The sequence below is a fragment of the Xenopus tropicalis genome, chromosome 4 (assembly GCF_000004195.4).
Source record: "Xenopus tropicalis strain Nigerian chromosome 4, UCB_Xtro_10.0, whole genome shotgun sequence".
Classification (NCBI taxonomy): domain Eukaryota; kingdom Metazoa; phylum Chordata; class Amphibia; order Anura; family Pipidae; genus Xenopus; species Xenopus tropicalis.
Window position 1 is genome coordinate 126,379,218 of NC_030680.2, and position 15,330 is coordinate 126,394,547.

Genomic DNA, 15,330 nt, shown 5'->3' on the forward strand with positions numbered 1-15,330 from the left:
TTTCCTTTCCCTTTAACTGCATTTTATAGCATACAGTTAATTAATTGCTAATTAACCTTTCAGCATGACAATTTTATATGCATCCTGTTTTGAAGGTATAATTTGGCAACCCTGCTTGTACCCCTTACCTCCTACTAAGGTCACTCTAAGGCACAAAAGTGCAGCAACAAAATTTGTAGAAGTAAATGAGCTGCATTTATATTAGGGTTAGTGCTCCTTTAAATAGCAGCCACATCCTACACTAGGCAGGGCTGTTTGTTATACAACCTGGGTCGAGTTTTTGCACAATGCCTATGAAGGTCAGAGTCCTTAAACATTTAAAGCACAGTCTAGGATAAATGGTTCCAGAACCAGGAAGTGTTATACTGTAGTTCACTAATTCTGCATATCCCCAGGGCCTTTACATTAATGGAACCGCAGTTTCAATCCCATTGGCAAAAATAGGCCCAGCCAGGGAGAGGAAGAGACTGGGCCAACACTATTATAATGTAAATGATTCGCTTTTGAGATAATGTAAGTTAATATGTTTTGCACATGTGTGTATGGAAAGTGTGCATGTAAAGGTAGGAGCCATTCATGGCTACAGCCCAGTACTGCGGATCACACTCGCTGTATGTATTGCTTTTTTATTTTACCTTTTAAAACCCTTTTGATAAAATAGCCATTATACTTTTTATCTCCAGTCCAGTTAGGTTTTTATGACAACTGCTCTGTTTATGGAACCATGGCAGATGTGCGGTAACGTTGTGCTGTATCAGTATTTTCTCTTTTCATAGAACATTTCTAGATCAAGATCAGCACCCACTCAGGCAGATATGGGGAACCTTGTGCTTTATTAGTATTTTCAATTTACAAAGAAATTTGTCAGATCTACGTCATTACTCTGGCAGGTATGGAGAACATTGTACTATATTAGTATTTTCTTCCTATGTATGATTCTGGCAGATCAATATAAGCACTTAGGCAGATATTAGGAAACATCTACTGTATTGGTCTTGATGGTTTCTATTACACCACAAAGCCAGGCATTGTGAATTTTAAGCCCTCTTTGACACTAGAATGGGAATTATTATTGTGATTTGTGTGGTTTGCTTTTAGAGTAAGGGTTGGGCATCACAGTGAGGACCTGCTACAGGTACAGGACCTATTATCCAGAATGCTTGGGACCAAGTGTATTCCGGATAAGGGGTCTTTCTGTAGTTTGGATCTTTATACCTTAAGTCTACTAAATAATTGATAAAACATTAAATAAACCCAATAGGATTGTTTTGCCTCCAATAAATATTATATCTTAGCTGGGTTCAAATACAAGGTACTGTTTTACAATTACAGAGAAAAAGGAAATCAATTTTAAAAATCTCAATTATTAGATTAAAATGGAGTCTATGGGAGACAGGCTTTCTGTAATTCGGAGCTTTCTGCATAACGGGTTTCCGGATAATGGATCCCATACCTGTAGTACTATATGCCTTCATATGTGTGTGTGCTTATAATCTAACTATGGGTTCTGCAGTGCTGGGGACACAATGATGTTTGGTCATCAGCATCAGAAACTTATCCTAGCTAATTATTGCTTAGGCTGAGACATATCAGAATAGGACAGTTGCTGTATTAGAGCATTGCATCATGACTTATTGTATGGGCTGAAATGAGCTTATAACCTGTCTAAAATAATCATTACTTGGTGTTATTGGGTTAGTAAATCTATATGAAAGAATTTACTGGTTTAACCAAATTCATGCTCTTACAGCCCTGATTATGGGCAGATACACCCAGAAACCTGGCCGGTACACAATCTGTTTTTGATTTTTCTATCTAAGTAGGGGCAATTGGACTGTATACACCTCCTAGGGTGGCCATATAAATTTTACCCTAAATGATCACATGATATTTAGCTGGTTATTAGTCACATTGATAAATATTTATTATCAGATGTCTAACAAAGCAGTTCAAATGTAAAGACTAAGCTTAGAAAGGATATCCATGCTAGCAGCAGCCAGGCTTTATTTATGTACCGCGTGCATGCAGGCAGTCTGTATCAGATCAAACACACACATGTTTCTTTGGGGAAGGGCACATTGTTTTTAGTTAAACCTGATTCTCAGCTGCTGATTTAAATTTTCATCAGAATTTCACTCAACATTTATTTTTCATAATAATGAGCATTTCTCTGGACATGATGCTAAACTGCAACAGGGCACAATTGGAGGGCAGCCTCGATGGCTGTACTGGGCCTGGTGAAGTTTAGGAACGGCTGTAAGCAAAGGTGGTGGGAACTTCAGTGTCTGGCTAGAGAATCGGTTAACGGCAGCATAGCTGTATGGGCCAGCCTGCTTCCAGGCAGACAAGGGAAAATATATATGGGCCCTGGTACAGACATGTCAACCCCATGTATTTGTAAGGAGTCTCCCCAACTTAAGCACAGAGTCAATTTCCTGTAGTCAGTAATTTTCTTGCAAAACCTAACTTACCTGCTTTGTTGAAGTGCATAGAATCACCACTCCAATATCATTTGAAGCAGTGGAGCTGGGAGCACGGCCATGGGCAGGATGGAGCAGAATGGGGCAAGGCCAGGCACATAAGAAAAATGTTCAAGATGCCCCTGGATCACTACAGGTGTGGGTTGGCATCTCTGCCAGGTGGACTTACAGTGTCTGCTACAGTGTTGTTCTGGTCATGACCAGGGGGAGTAATTGTATGTGGCCTTCTAGGCTGGGTCTTTGGTTTAGTTCCAGCCATCTGTAAGGTATATGTTCTCCACCATGCTTCCATTACTTTCCACCATATACATCAGTTTCTTCCCACATTTTAAAACCATACAGACAGGTTAATTTGTTCCTTATAAAATTAAACCTTAGTGTGTGCTCCACCCAGCCTACTGCCAGACACTTTTAGTGAAATCCAGCAGCAGAGCTGAGAAAGTGTCCCACTCTTGCCTGATAGATGTGATAGTAGAGGGGCGCGTGTGCCTAGATTGGTAGCATGCATTAATACGGTGCAGCCGAAAACACTAACAAGAGTTCGCTGATCCCTACCAATAACACATAATAAGTAGGGATGCACCAAATCCACTATTTTTAGATTTGGCCGAACCCCGAATCCACCGTAAAAGATTTGGCCGAATACCGAACCGAATCCTAATTTGTATATGTAAATTAGAATGTAGAGTTGAAAAATTGGTTTATGTGACAAAAAGTCACACGATTTTAAGGATTCGGTTTGGCCAGGAGCCGAATCCAAATCCTGCTAAAAAAGGCCAAATCTTGGTCGAATCCTAGATTCAGTGCATCCCTAATAATAAGTTTCCTATTGAGTGAGGTAGCTAGAAAAATAAGCTGCTTTCTGTAGGGGAAAAACATGTACGTGTCTGTTTCCTGGATTTCTGCCCATTGACCCATACGGAGCTAAAGGTTAAAGAATGACAGTGGTGGGAAGATGTACCTGACCTGGGGGCTGAGAGGGGAATGGAATTCCACTGGTGAGGTTCTGTATATGGAGATATGCTTCTCTGCATTCACGTCAGCAGATCTCTTTATACATGTGCATGGGGGTTCTTCTCGTTTCATCTCAGTGCTGCAGCCAGGGTACTTATATATATATATATATATATATATATATATATATATATATATATATATATATATAATATATATATATATATATATATATATATATATGGTAACAGAATTACAGTGTTATTTCTACCATGTGAGGAGTCTACCAAAGCCATAAACGGGTGCTTCTTAAAGGTGAACTAAATCCAAAAAATGAATATAACTTATAATGGAATATACCGAACTTATTGCACCAGCCTAAAGGTTCAGCATCTCTATAACAGTAATTATCCAGGCCTTCAAAATGGTCGCAGGAGCTCCCCATCTTGGAGTGTCAGTGACACTGCACATGCTCACTGTGCTCCAGGCAGTTGTTTAGAAAGCTGAGCTTAGGGGTTGTTGCAAATTATCAAGCAGAAAATGAGATTTGGCTTTCATATAAGCTGATGCTACAGGGCTTATTATTAAATCCTGATGCTAATTATAATGGTTTCAGAGCTGCCATGTCATATTTATCTGTATTAATTACTAATCAGCCTTATATTATGACATTTATATTCTATATATACAGTATATTGTGAGTGGGCCCCTAAGCTCAGGTAAGTGCCAGCAGCACAGAGCATGTGCAGGGAATCAGCAGAAAAGAAGATGGGGGGCTACTGGGGCATCTTTGGGGGCACAGATCTTCCCTGCTAGAGGGATGTGGGTGCCTTGGCCTGGTACAGAAGCCCAAAACATACGTACAAATGCAACATTTTTGCTCTAATTCTTTAGATAAGATTTAGTTCTCCTTTAATGCAAAACTAATTTACAGTTGTTTATTGTCTTCTCACCTGTGCCAGCCAGAAAATGCTTATTGATTGGTCTTCTATCCTTATTTAGCCACCTTGCATCTGTGGTGGTCTGTCTCATATCACACATACAGTCAAAGCAGTACAAAGTGGAGTCACTAGTAGTTTGTTGGCAGGGTTGGACAGGGCCCAGACCCGATCCCTGTCTATGCTCCCCTGCCTGCCGGTGTCCCTCCCCTCATGCGTTTTACTTAAGCACGCTCAGGGGAGGACTGATGGGGGTTAGGGTGGTGCGGCGGTGGCTCCTGCAGGGGATGTGGGTGATGGGGGCACCTTGAGGCGGCAGCCCCAGTGGCCCCTGCACCCCCCAGTCCGACCCTGTTTGTTGGAAAATGTATAGTTGTAATTGTTGCTGATTTAATGCAACAATACTGATTGATTGCACTTGCCCAGACATAGCTTCCCCAAATCCAGGGTATAGGAGAGTCCAGGGCATGAGGTGGGCACGGTCAGTGTACAAGCTCTGCTGCATCTGGCAGCTGTAAACCAACATTTATAGCTTTTTGCTCTAAACTGCGCCCTTCATGTGTCCATTGAGCAAATGCTGGCAGTGTTCCATGGGAGTTATTATCTCCCATACATGTTGAAATCATTTGAAGAATGTGCAGGGCAGCAAAGAGAGAAGGAGGGAAGAAAGAAAAACACATTTTATCTGATTTATGTGTTTGCTTTGCATGAATGTGTATTGCATGCTGAAATATTCAGACGCAGATACAATTAAATTATGCTAGCATTTCCCCCTGTCTCAGTTGGGCAGGAACAGCCTCCCCAGCCAAGTTTTACTTATAGTCATGCCACAAAATAGCCAATCATGAGTAGTTTATTAGTCCAGCCCCCTTTAAACCACTATAATCTTCAGCATGTGGAAATATGCTTTGATCCATTCATTTGAAGGCCCTAGTGAAATTTCTACTGTAATAATGCCTTAGATTATTGACTAGGGGCCTATTTATTATGCTGTGTAAAATGAAATTCGCCAGAAAAACTGTGTAAAAATCTTACTGTAAAATAAATGGCAAATTTCTCAATCCAAATACTGTAATAGATTTTACACTATTAATTTATTTGAGTTCCAGTGGATTTAAAAACGCATAAAAATATTACACCGTTGTTTACATGGCAAAGCCTGGTGATTTGTGTGATTTTGGTGCCATTTTTTACATAGCCTTTAAAAAAAAACAAAAAAACCCTTAACCCTGTGTCTAGAGTAGCCATGGGAAGGGGACCTAACATCAGACTTTATTTTGTGCCCTATAGCCAATATTTTGATTGCTAAAGTAGAGCTTTCTCATAACCTGGCTATAGTTAGGATCTTTAACTCTGGAAGTGCCACGTTAGTGATGTAAACATGTGCTGTGCCTGGGTGTCGCATTCATGATGCAGGCCCTCCTCTTACTGGTTTGCCATATTGGCGAAGAACATTTTTGGAACCTATAAAACTAAAAAATTCAAGCAAGCAGATTGTTCCAAGTCAAGTGAGTAGAATATCCCTCAACCGTTGATGCAGAACAGTTTGAGAACAAGCTTGGGGCCACATAATGGACCCTGCAGATGGAGGCCTAGCCTTCCTGCAGTTTCAGGGGCCCCTACCTCTCAATGTGTCCTTAAATAGAATTAACTGAATACCATGATATAAATACAATGTAGAAACCTTGTGTTCATTCATACATACATCTAGTTCACATATTTGAGAATATTTTGGATTTGTACCGTACCATCTCGTGACAAGTTTGTAATTCATCTGTGGTGCTTTGTCTGCCAGACAAATTATGTGTGTGTTTGTGTGTTCAGGTTCACTTTCTCTAAGGGTGAGGTTAAATCTGTGAATAATATATACAGGGTCTTAAGTCAACCAGAGATCACAGTGCGTTCTGTCTATGCTGGATACACACATGGAATGCCTTATCTGATCCATCTCTGAGGTGTGTTCACCTTTTCTCTTGTTATTCTTTCATGATATGATCTGTTTATTTTTTACTAAATCCTTTACTCTGCCATCATTCTTACTGTGCCACAACTATTAATTTCCATTCCAGGGGGTTTATAACCTACAGGTCATCAGAAGATGTGGATACTTTGTGGTTTTCCCTACTTCCCATTAGATATGAATTCTGTGCTGTGGGTTGTGCTGTGTGCATCCATGCCCAGTTTAATTTGAAGAACACATACTCAGTCTGTTTTGGTTTTTCCAGATTTTTGCCTATTATTTCTGTACCCCAATGCTACTTTCTTGTAGATGCAATGACTTAAGGGTAATGTTGTGATGAATAATAGACTTAAAGTATGGAGATCCAAATTACAGAAAGATCCCTTACCCCAAAACCCTTGGGTTCCAAGCATTCTGGATAAGGGGTCCCATTCTTGTTGTAACACAAAAGCTTCAGTCAGTTATGTGACAAAAATGACATCACTGGGCACTGATTATAACTCATGACATCCCTAAGCTCCATTTATAAGTTTATAATTTACAAGATATTCATGGCACTTGTGTATTACATAGCTTATATAGAATGATAGTTATAGTATAAAAGCTTGAGTGCCAGGAGTAATTGCAGGTATCTTCCCTGCAGGCTTGTTAGCACTTATAGGCTTAAGTGATTTGTTTTGAAGATGGCAAGCTGTGTACCTCCCTACAAGCTGCATGACATCTGATAATTAAAAATAAAGGCATTTTAGGCAATGCCTTAATTCATCCTGGTCTCTCCCAGACATACCACTACATACCACCAATCTGCCAGACAACCACCAGCTTTCTGGAAAGCCCTGTCCATTTGTAGGTCTGTGCTTTGTGGGTCTTCTGCCTAAATCAGGGCAATACAGTTTTTTGACATTTTTCATTACTGCCTTTTTGTTGACCAGTCATGGGAAAGTAAAGGTGACTCATGAGATTCTGTATAACGTTCAGTGTATGTGGATTTCTCTTGCATAATACAGAAGGAAGAGTTTATGACGAAGCCAATAAAGTGACTGGTTAGCAGTAGGAGTTTGAGGTTTGAAAACCATGACCTACGTAAAGACAATCAGTTCTGCTTTATAAAGGTCATGTATCGCTCAGCACACACCACCCTCCTTAGAGAATTTATTTAGGGATGTATATTTTTAGAAACAAAAGTACGGAAAAATTTTGTTCATATTGCAGATAGTTTTAGAGGAAGCATGCTGTCGGGTGGTGTAATCACTGCACTAAATTAGGGAAAGATTCTGCCAGCAGTTTTAGTGCAGGGCAAATACATTATCCAGAATCACACCGTAATGGCATCGTGCTTGCACTATATATCATCTCGGGCTAATGCATCTGCTCCAGTCGGAAGCTCCCAGCCGAGATATTGTACTGAAGAGCAAATTCCTTCCTCAGGGGTTTTTAAATGTTACAAAACAGTTGGGATCTCCACCCAAAAACTGTTACGTAAGGAAAGAAAATGCCATTGCAAGTAGCTAATCTAACTGTGCCACTCTGCTTTGGGTCAGGTACAGGGGAGCAGGGCTGTCTTCATGAGCCATTAAAGGAAAACTATACCCCAAACAATGTCTTTAGAAAAATATATTGCATAAAACAGCTCATATGTAAAACCCTGCTTCATCTAAATTAACCATTTTCATAAAAATATACTTTTTATTAGTACGTGCCATTGGGTAATCCTAAATAGAAAATTGCCATTTTAAGAACTAAGGGCTACCCATTGGGATCTTACGATTCATGGTGCACACAAACATGCTAGGCCACATGAGCCAATTAACAACTAGGGTCTGCTTTTTACTCCCACACTACTTCCTGTTACAGTCAGAGCTGCATTGTAAAAAAGATACAAATTTAATTAAAAAGTAGCTTTTGGCTGAGAGACCAGAAATCTTAATGAGCGTCTCCTGCACTTAGAAACATTGTTTCTCGCTTTTAATTAAATAAGTGGGCGTTTGGCAGAGCCCAGAAAGGTAAAAAGCCCCTCCTGCACTGAGATACAATTGTAACTAATAAGCTAAACAGGTCTCTTGGGGAAACTGGGACTCACAGCTCAAAGGCCAACACATAAAACAGGACCTCAAAAACACCAGAAATGTGTTCAAACTTTAAATAACCTGCCAAATTTAGTCAAATGGGAGTGGTATTTAGGGGGTGTGTTCGCAAAATGGGCGTGGTCAAAAAATTTGCCGTGCTGCGCACAGCATTTATTTTTGTCCCTCTTTCCATTTTCAAAATGTTGGGAGGTATGTGATATACATCTATTGGTTAAGTATTTATTATGGTGAGTATAGTTTTCCTTGAAACAGAATGGTGCACAGGAAGATTAATTGCTTTAAGGGAGAGGGCAAAATGCAACCATTATCAATTTAACTGCCCAGGTGGCAACTTGAGGTGCAGTTTAGAAGTTTAGAAGACAACAGGAAAAACTGTAGATGAGCACGAGTAGTTAAAACGTTATTTAAGGAGGTTCATGGGATTATATAATAAAAGGCACTAAGTTTGCTCAGGAGCAGTAACCCAAAGTAACCAATCAGCAGGTAGAATTTACCAATCACCTGTTTGAAAGCAAACATTATTATTGGTTCCTATTGGTTACTGCTCCAGGGCAAACATTACACATGGGTGAAAGTCTTCCTTTAATTGATTACATTTATTTGAATGGAGATCTCCTTTTCAGTCATATCAAAAATGACATACAATGGCTTGTGCTACTTTGGACTATATATTTATTTCCTATGACACTGTCTCTCTCTTTCTAGGTCAGCCCCTAGATATGGATGCACTGAGGTGAAGAGTCATTGTATTTCAGGTTCTGTACATTTCCCAGCCCAGAATGGGCACCCTCTGCACAGCGCTGCTGTCTTTGCTGCTCTTGCCAACCATCACGACATCTCAGTGTCCGAGCCTGCCCCCTAGCTTGACTCTGGACACGAAGGTCCGGTACCAGTTTCCAAATTTCACAGCTTCTCGACCCATCCAGAACCTGGTTAGCTTTGAGGACTCGCTTTTCCTGACCACTACCAATCACTTGTATGTTCTCAAAGGCAATGAACTTCATTTGTTACAAAACATCACCACTGGTCCTACTGACTCCCAGTGTACTCTCTGCTCCAAATGCCAATTGGGAGAAGCTTTACCAAAGCAGCCCGAAGATACTGTGAGCCAAGTCTTGGCAGTAGATCCAGAGGAAAGTGTTATATACAGCTGTGGATCCTCTCTGCATGGCCTTTGCTACATGCACATAATTGCATCCTCAAAGATTGTTGAATCTGAGTGCCTTTTCAGGCAGAGTGGAAACAGTGCCTCTTCATGCCCAGACTGCATAGCAAGCCCCCTTGGAACATTGCTATCAGTAGTGACACAAAGCAGGGGAGTGTATTTTTATACAGCATCATCACTGGATTCCCGCATTGCTGAGAGTTACAGCCCAACATCAATATCTATAAGGCGCCTCCTTGGCTCTCAAGATGGCTTTTCCCCTGGCTTCCATTCACTGTCAGTGTTAGAGTCATACAGGGACTCTTACCCCATCCATTATGTGCACACCTTTGTTAGTGGATCATATGTTTATTTCCTGACTGTCCAGCCTGAACACCCACTTTCCAACACCTATCATAGCAGGGTGGTGCGTCTCAGCAAGAATGAAGAGGAAATGCGAAGGTAAATCAGCTCTTGCCATCAATTATTGGTACTGACTTTTCACTTCATTCCTGTATCTCTAGAACAGGGATCCCCAACCTTTTTTACTTGTGAGCCACAGTCAGATGTAAAAAGTGTTGGTGAGCAGCTCAAGCATGAAAAATTCTTTAGATGATGCAAAATAAGGGCAGTGATTGGCTATTTGGTAGCCCAAGTGAACTGCTTGGAGTAAAACTGCATCTCTGTGCTTCCAAAACTTGTCTCCAAGCCAGAAATTTAAAAATGGCCACCTACTTTGAAGCCATGGGGAGCAACATCAAAAAGGAATGGGAGAAACATGTTGGTCACAAGCTGTACTGGTTGGGGATCACTGCTCTAGAACATTTTTTTTAAACATCTTCCTTGTCTCTATATTTTCCATTATTTTTTTTACCCACTGTGTTTTTGTTTGTATCCTAATTATTTTCCTTCACTTTCTTTTTAACCTCCAGTTACCGAGAACTGATTCTAGAATGTCGCCTTGAGCCTAAGCGAAGAAGAAGAAGACGAAGAGCAGAGCCTAAAATTTTCAATGTTTTAAAGGCAGCGCATGTTGCCACTGTAGGGAGCACACTAGCTGGGGAACTGGACATAAGCGAGAAGGACCCAGTGCTCTTTGCTGTTTTTGCTCAGAGTGAGCCAAAGAGTGCACAACCCCGCTACAATTCTGCAGTCTGTGCCTTCCCTCTTCGCTTAATTGATCTCTCTATTGAAGATGGGATGAATGCATGCTGCTCCAACACAAATTCTGTGAGGTTGACGAGGGGGCTCAATTTCTTCCAACCAGAGATGGACTGTCCCCAAAAAGTAAGGAATGAATAGGACACGATCAATATACTAAGAAGGAATGGGGAATCACAACAAGGAAGGGGTGTCATGGTGGAGAAAGAAAAGGATGGTATTTTTGTTAGAAGTACAGTCAGAAAATATAGTCCAATGTGAACAGGGTGGAAAGATATGAAGATAGGGACAGAAAAAAACATATTAGAGAAGGAATGTAGACACAAAGTTAAAGAAGAAGCTAGTAGAGTGAGGAGACTGATGGCTTTAGAAGAGTGGTATTAAGTGTAATTAAAATACTAAAAGCCAAGGGGGGATCATAAGTAGCAAGTGATTCCAAGTAAATGGTAGTATGGTATCAAGTGGTATTATATGGTATTCAATTGTAGTGTGGTATTATGTAGTCTTAAAATACTAAAAGGTATGAAATCACTAGTAGCAGGTTATCCCAAGCTAGTGGGTGCTACAATTTGTCAATTTTTATTACATTTTCTTCTGCCAGGACAACCAGTCTGACACAAGCTGCAAGAATGTGCCCACGTTAGTCTTGCCTCCTTTACGACGTGTTGATATATTCAATGGGCAGTTGGACGGGGTACTTCTCACCTCTGTCTATGTTAGTCCTCAGGAAGATTTAACCATTGGCTTCCTTGGTACTTCTGCTGGAAGGCTGCTGCAGGTAAGGTAGCTAGTGAACTTCCGAGGGGGGCTAATAAACAAGTGAATGTATAACATTTGTTGTATGGGAAGGTGCATTTTTACAGTACAGTCGTATGTCCTAAGAGTGGCTAATACAAGTCTTGGGTTAGTATGTAGATCCGGTGCAGTGAAATGCACTTTAAACAAAGAATGTTGTAAACTACAATTTTTAAAGGCCAAGACAACTTGAAGGGGAACTCCACCCAAACACAACTTGAGCTTTTTGAAAAGAAAACATAATTTCAAGCAACTTTGCAATACACATCAATTATAAAATATGCAGCCTTTTCATGATTTTAATATAATAATATGGTTTGGAACAGTTCCCTAAGCCCGGCCCCCTGTTCCCCTGCTGATCTGACTGGCTACTTAAGACTCAAATAAAATGTAACACTATTTGACTGCCCCCAGCCTGCCTTCAGCCTGCATCCTCCAAATCCAACAATTCCCTGCACACTTGACCTTAATAAGGAAAGTAACCTCACAGTGCAATGCATTGTGGGTTATGTAGTTCCTGCAAGTTTTTACAATTTGTATCATCACTGTTTTAGTCCCTCTTCCCCTGGCAGAATTTTAAATGACGCAAAAAGAGAAGAACTGTTGTGCAGCATATAGAAACTGTATTTATTCATACTTTTTGAAGGAATAGATTACAGTGATAGGGATATTTGGTCCGGAAAGCCAGAGGTTGCCTTTAAAAATAGCCATAAGCCCTAAGAACGACCATTACAAATAGGGATAAATCACCTGCTTCTTCCTACTGCAAAGTATCTGTATGTCATCACAAAAGCTGAATTATTTCACGCATTTGCAAGTTGTTGGTTGCGAATCTTATTGAAGAGGAAAAGATCAGTTTTACGCTGCATTTTTATACAAGTAGAGCTCTAAAAATCAGCACTTTTCTCATAAAGTAATGGTACTTAATTGTGTCATTGATTTTTCTTATTAAGGACATTAAGATTCCTCTTTGATGAGTAAAGTCATAACCTCTTTACTGTTTCCCATCTCTGCCAGGTGGTCCTGCAGCGCAACAGTAACCCCCGCACTCTGTCAAACTTCTCTATAAGTGATAACTATCCTGTATCACGCGAGGTCACCCAGATTGGAGACAGCCTCTTTTTTGTCACTGGAAACCAGGTAAACATTATTCTAAGTCAGGCAACTGATTTTTGCAAGGGTGGGGGGTGTAACCCATTTTAGCTATACAAGTATGGACCTGTTATCCAGAATGCACGGGACCTGGGGTTTTCCAGATAAGGGGTCTTTTCTTCATTCAAGTTTCAAGTTTATTGTCATATACAAATAACAATGAAGCATCATTACTGTAATGAAATTTTTTTCACCCGTGTTCCTCCCAACTTTACATAGACAAACAAAACAAAAAAAAAAAACAAAAAAAAATACAAATATTAAATATAATAAAAGTGTGCAATAAAGGTACAAGTATTTACAATAATAAAATGCAATGCAATATTTGAAAATTGTGCAGTGAGGATTTAAAGTGGCTTTGCTTAAAGTGACACTGCGAAGAGTCCAGTAGTTATGGGGAGTGTGTGTTGGTTTGGGTAGAATGTCAGCAGTTCAGAAGCCTGATGGCTTGTGGGTAGAAACTGTCTCTGTATCTGCTGGTGCGGGTCGGGATGCTCCTGTACCGCCTGCCTGATGGTAGGAGCGTGAAAAGTCTGTGGCTGGGGTGGCTGGGGTCAGAGAGGATCTGCTGCATCTTCCTCCTACAGCGCTGTCTGTACAGGTCCTGCATGGCCATCAGTTCAGTCCTGGTGATGCGCTCTGTTGATCTCACCACCCTCTGCAGAGCTTTGCGGTCCAAAGCATTACAGCTGCCATACCAGGTGGTCATACAGCCAGACAGAATACTCTCAATGGTGCATCGATAGAAGTTTGTGAGTATTCTGGAGTCCATGCCGAACCTTTGCAGGCGCCGCAGAAAGAAGAGCCGCTGTCTTGCAGCTTTTGTGATCACACCAACGTGGTGAGACCAACTCAGATCCTCACTGATATTGATGCCAAGGAATCTGAAGCAGCTGACTCTCTCCACCTCTGCTCCCTCAATGTGAATGGGGGTATGGCCTCCTTCCTGCAGTCTCCTGTAATCCACAATGAGCTCCTTAGTTTTGCTGACGTTGAGCAGCAGGTTGTTGTCCCGGCACCATAATGTCAGGGCTGTAAGCCGACTCATCTCCATCAGAAATGCAGCCGATGATGGTGGTGTCATCTGCAAATTTGATGATAGTATTGCAGCTGTGTGTTGCTGTACAGTCGTGGGTGAACAGGGTGTACAGCAGGGGGCTGAGCACACATCCCTGGGGGGCACCGGTGCTAAGTGTCAGTGTGGATGAGGTGATGTTGCCGATCCGAACCACCTGAGGTCTGTTTGTCAGGAAGTCCAGGATCCAGCTGCACAGGAAGGAACCAATGTTCAGGTCATTCAGGTTCTCCTTACCTTAAATCTACTAAAAAATCATTTAAACATTAATTAAACCCAGTAGGATTGTGTTGCTTCCAGTAAACATTAAGCATCTCTTAGTTGGGATCAAGTACAAGTACTGTTTTATTATTACAGACAAAAAGGATATGGGAGATGGTCTTCCCTTAATTTGGAACGTTCTGAAAAATGAATCCCATACCTGTATATTAGTAGTATTTTATCATGTAATAAGCCAGAAAATGTTACAATGTCAGAAAACTATGTAATGTATTATATGCCAAATGACACACAGACTGCTATTTCCTTGTTAGAACCCAGGAGCTGACATTTTGTTAAGCTTTTTAGTAGATTTTCTGTGGTTTTAAAAACTGTTCAGCATTAATGTAAATGAACTGCCTTGCAGCGTGTGGTTTTTATTTGAATGTGGTTTTATGTACAAACCCTCTGATATCGATATAGGAGTATGATTAAATGTTAGCAACACCACATAAGTCAGATTCCTTTAGGTAAATCTTCTGCTTTCACTAAACTTGTAAATCCTGATATAAACAGAAGACTTTTATTGCCCGTTTCTTTGGATAGCAGCCTTTACTACAGACTGATACTTGCATGATTCAAAGTAAAATTGGAAGCAGTTCTGAAGGGTCAGTTACTTACACAAGCGTAGCGTGCAAATGCAATTTTGGATGCAATTCACCACCATTTTCTACCCAGAAGGCATCTTTTCCCCCCATAATTTTATCGTAATCGCAGCTGGGAGGGGAACTCGGCTTGGCTTAATTGCACTCAATGTGCCAAACATGGTATCAGGATCAGGTGGAATGGAGCTATGTGGACAGCTGAAACCCTGATTTCAGTTGTATTGTAAGATGTTATATCTCCTCAATGTGCAAAGCTCAATATGGTGCATATGCGATATAGAACCTATTTATTAAGCTAGCAAATACAGTGTCATTCTAGGGCTGCACCCTCACACTCTCACACACACTACTGGATTAATTATAGTGATGATTATATGCTGCCCTAATAGTACTAGTAATTCTATTCCAATGTATAACTACACATGGATTGATATAAAGGGGGACACCTACTACCAGCAATCATACCTTGGCGTGGCCTTATCTGACTTACCGGCAATAGTGTATAAAGACTCCATGGGATCTTTGAGCACTACAATTTGCTGTGTGCACTGGGCACAAATCTAGTGTGAACATTGCCTTTAGAGTGCCTTTAAGGGTCCCCTTTTCTGGGAAAATATATTAGCTTTCCTATCCTTATCAAATTATATTTTTGCCACTTTGGACAGTTAAATACTAGTCTAGTGGAAACCCTAGTTCCCACCTTTTCTGAAATAATACCAAC

General features: G+C 40.7%; 1 protein-coding gene across 7 annotated transcripts in view; it reads left to right on the plus strand.

The window, feature by feature from the left end:
• Positions 1 to 15,330, plus strand: part of LOC100496572 (macrophage stimulating 1 receptor) — a 48,123-nt gene that overhangs the window by 13,713 nt on the left and 19,080 nt on the right. For 4 of the 7 annotated variants that reach the window (XM_004915555.4, XM_031901125.1, XM_031901123.1 and 1 more), the window contains exons 2-5: positions 9,125 to 10,025; positions 10,496 to 10,850; positions 11,326 to 11,502; positions 12,537 to 12,659. In XM_004915555.4, the coding sequence (XP_004915612.2) occupies positions 9,199 to 10,025; positions 10,496 to 10,850; positions 11,326 to 11,502; positions 12,537 to 12,659 (1,482 nt within the window). In that variant the 5' untranslated portion in view covers positions 9,125 to 9,198. The other 3 variants (XM_004915556.4, XM_002935625.5, XM_018093672.2) reach the window with 3 other exon arrangements.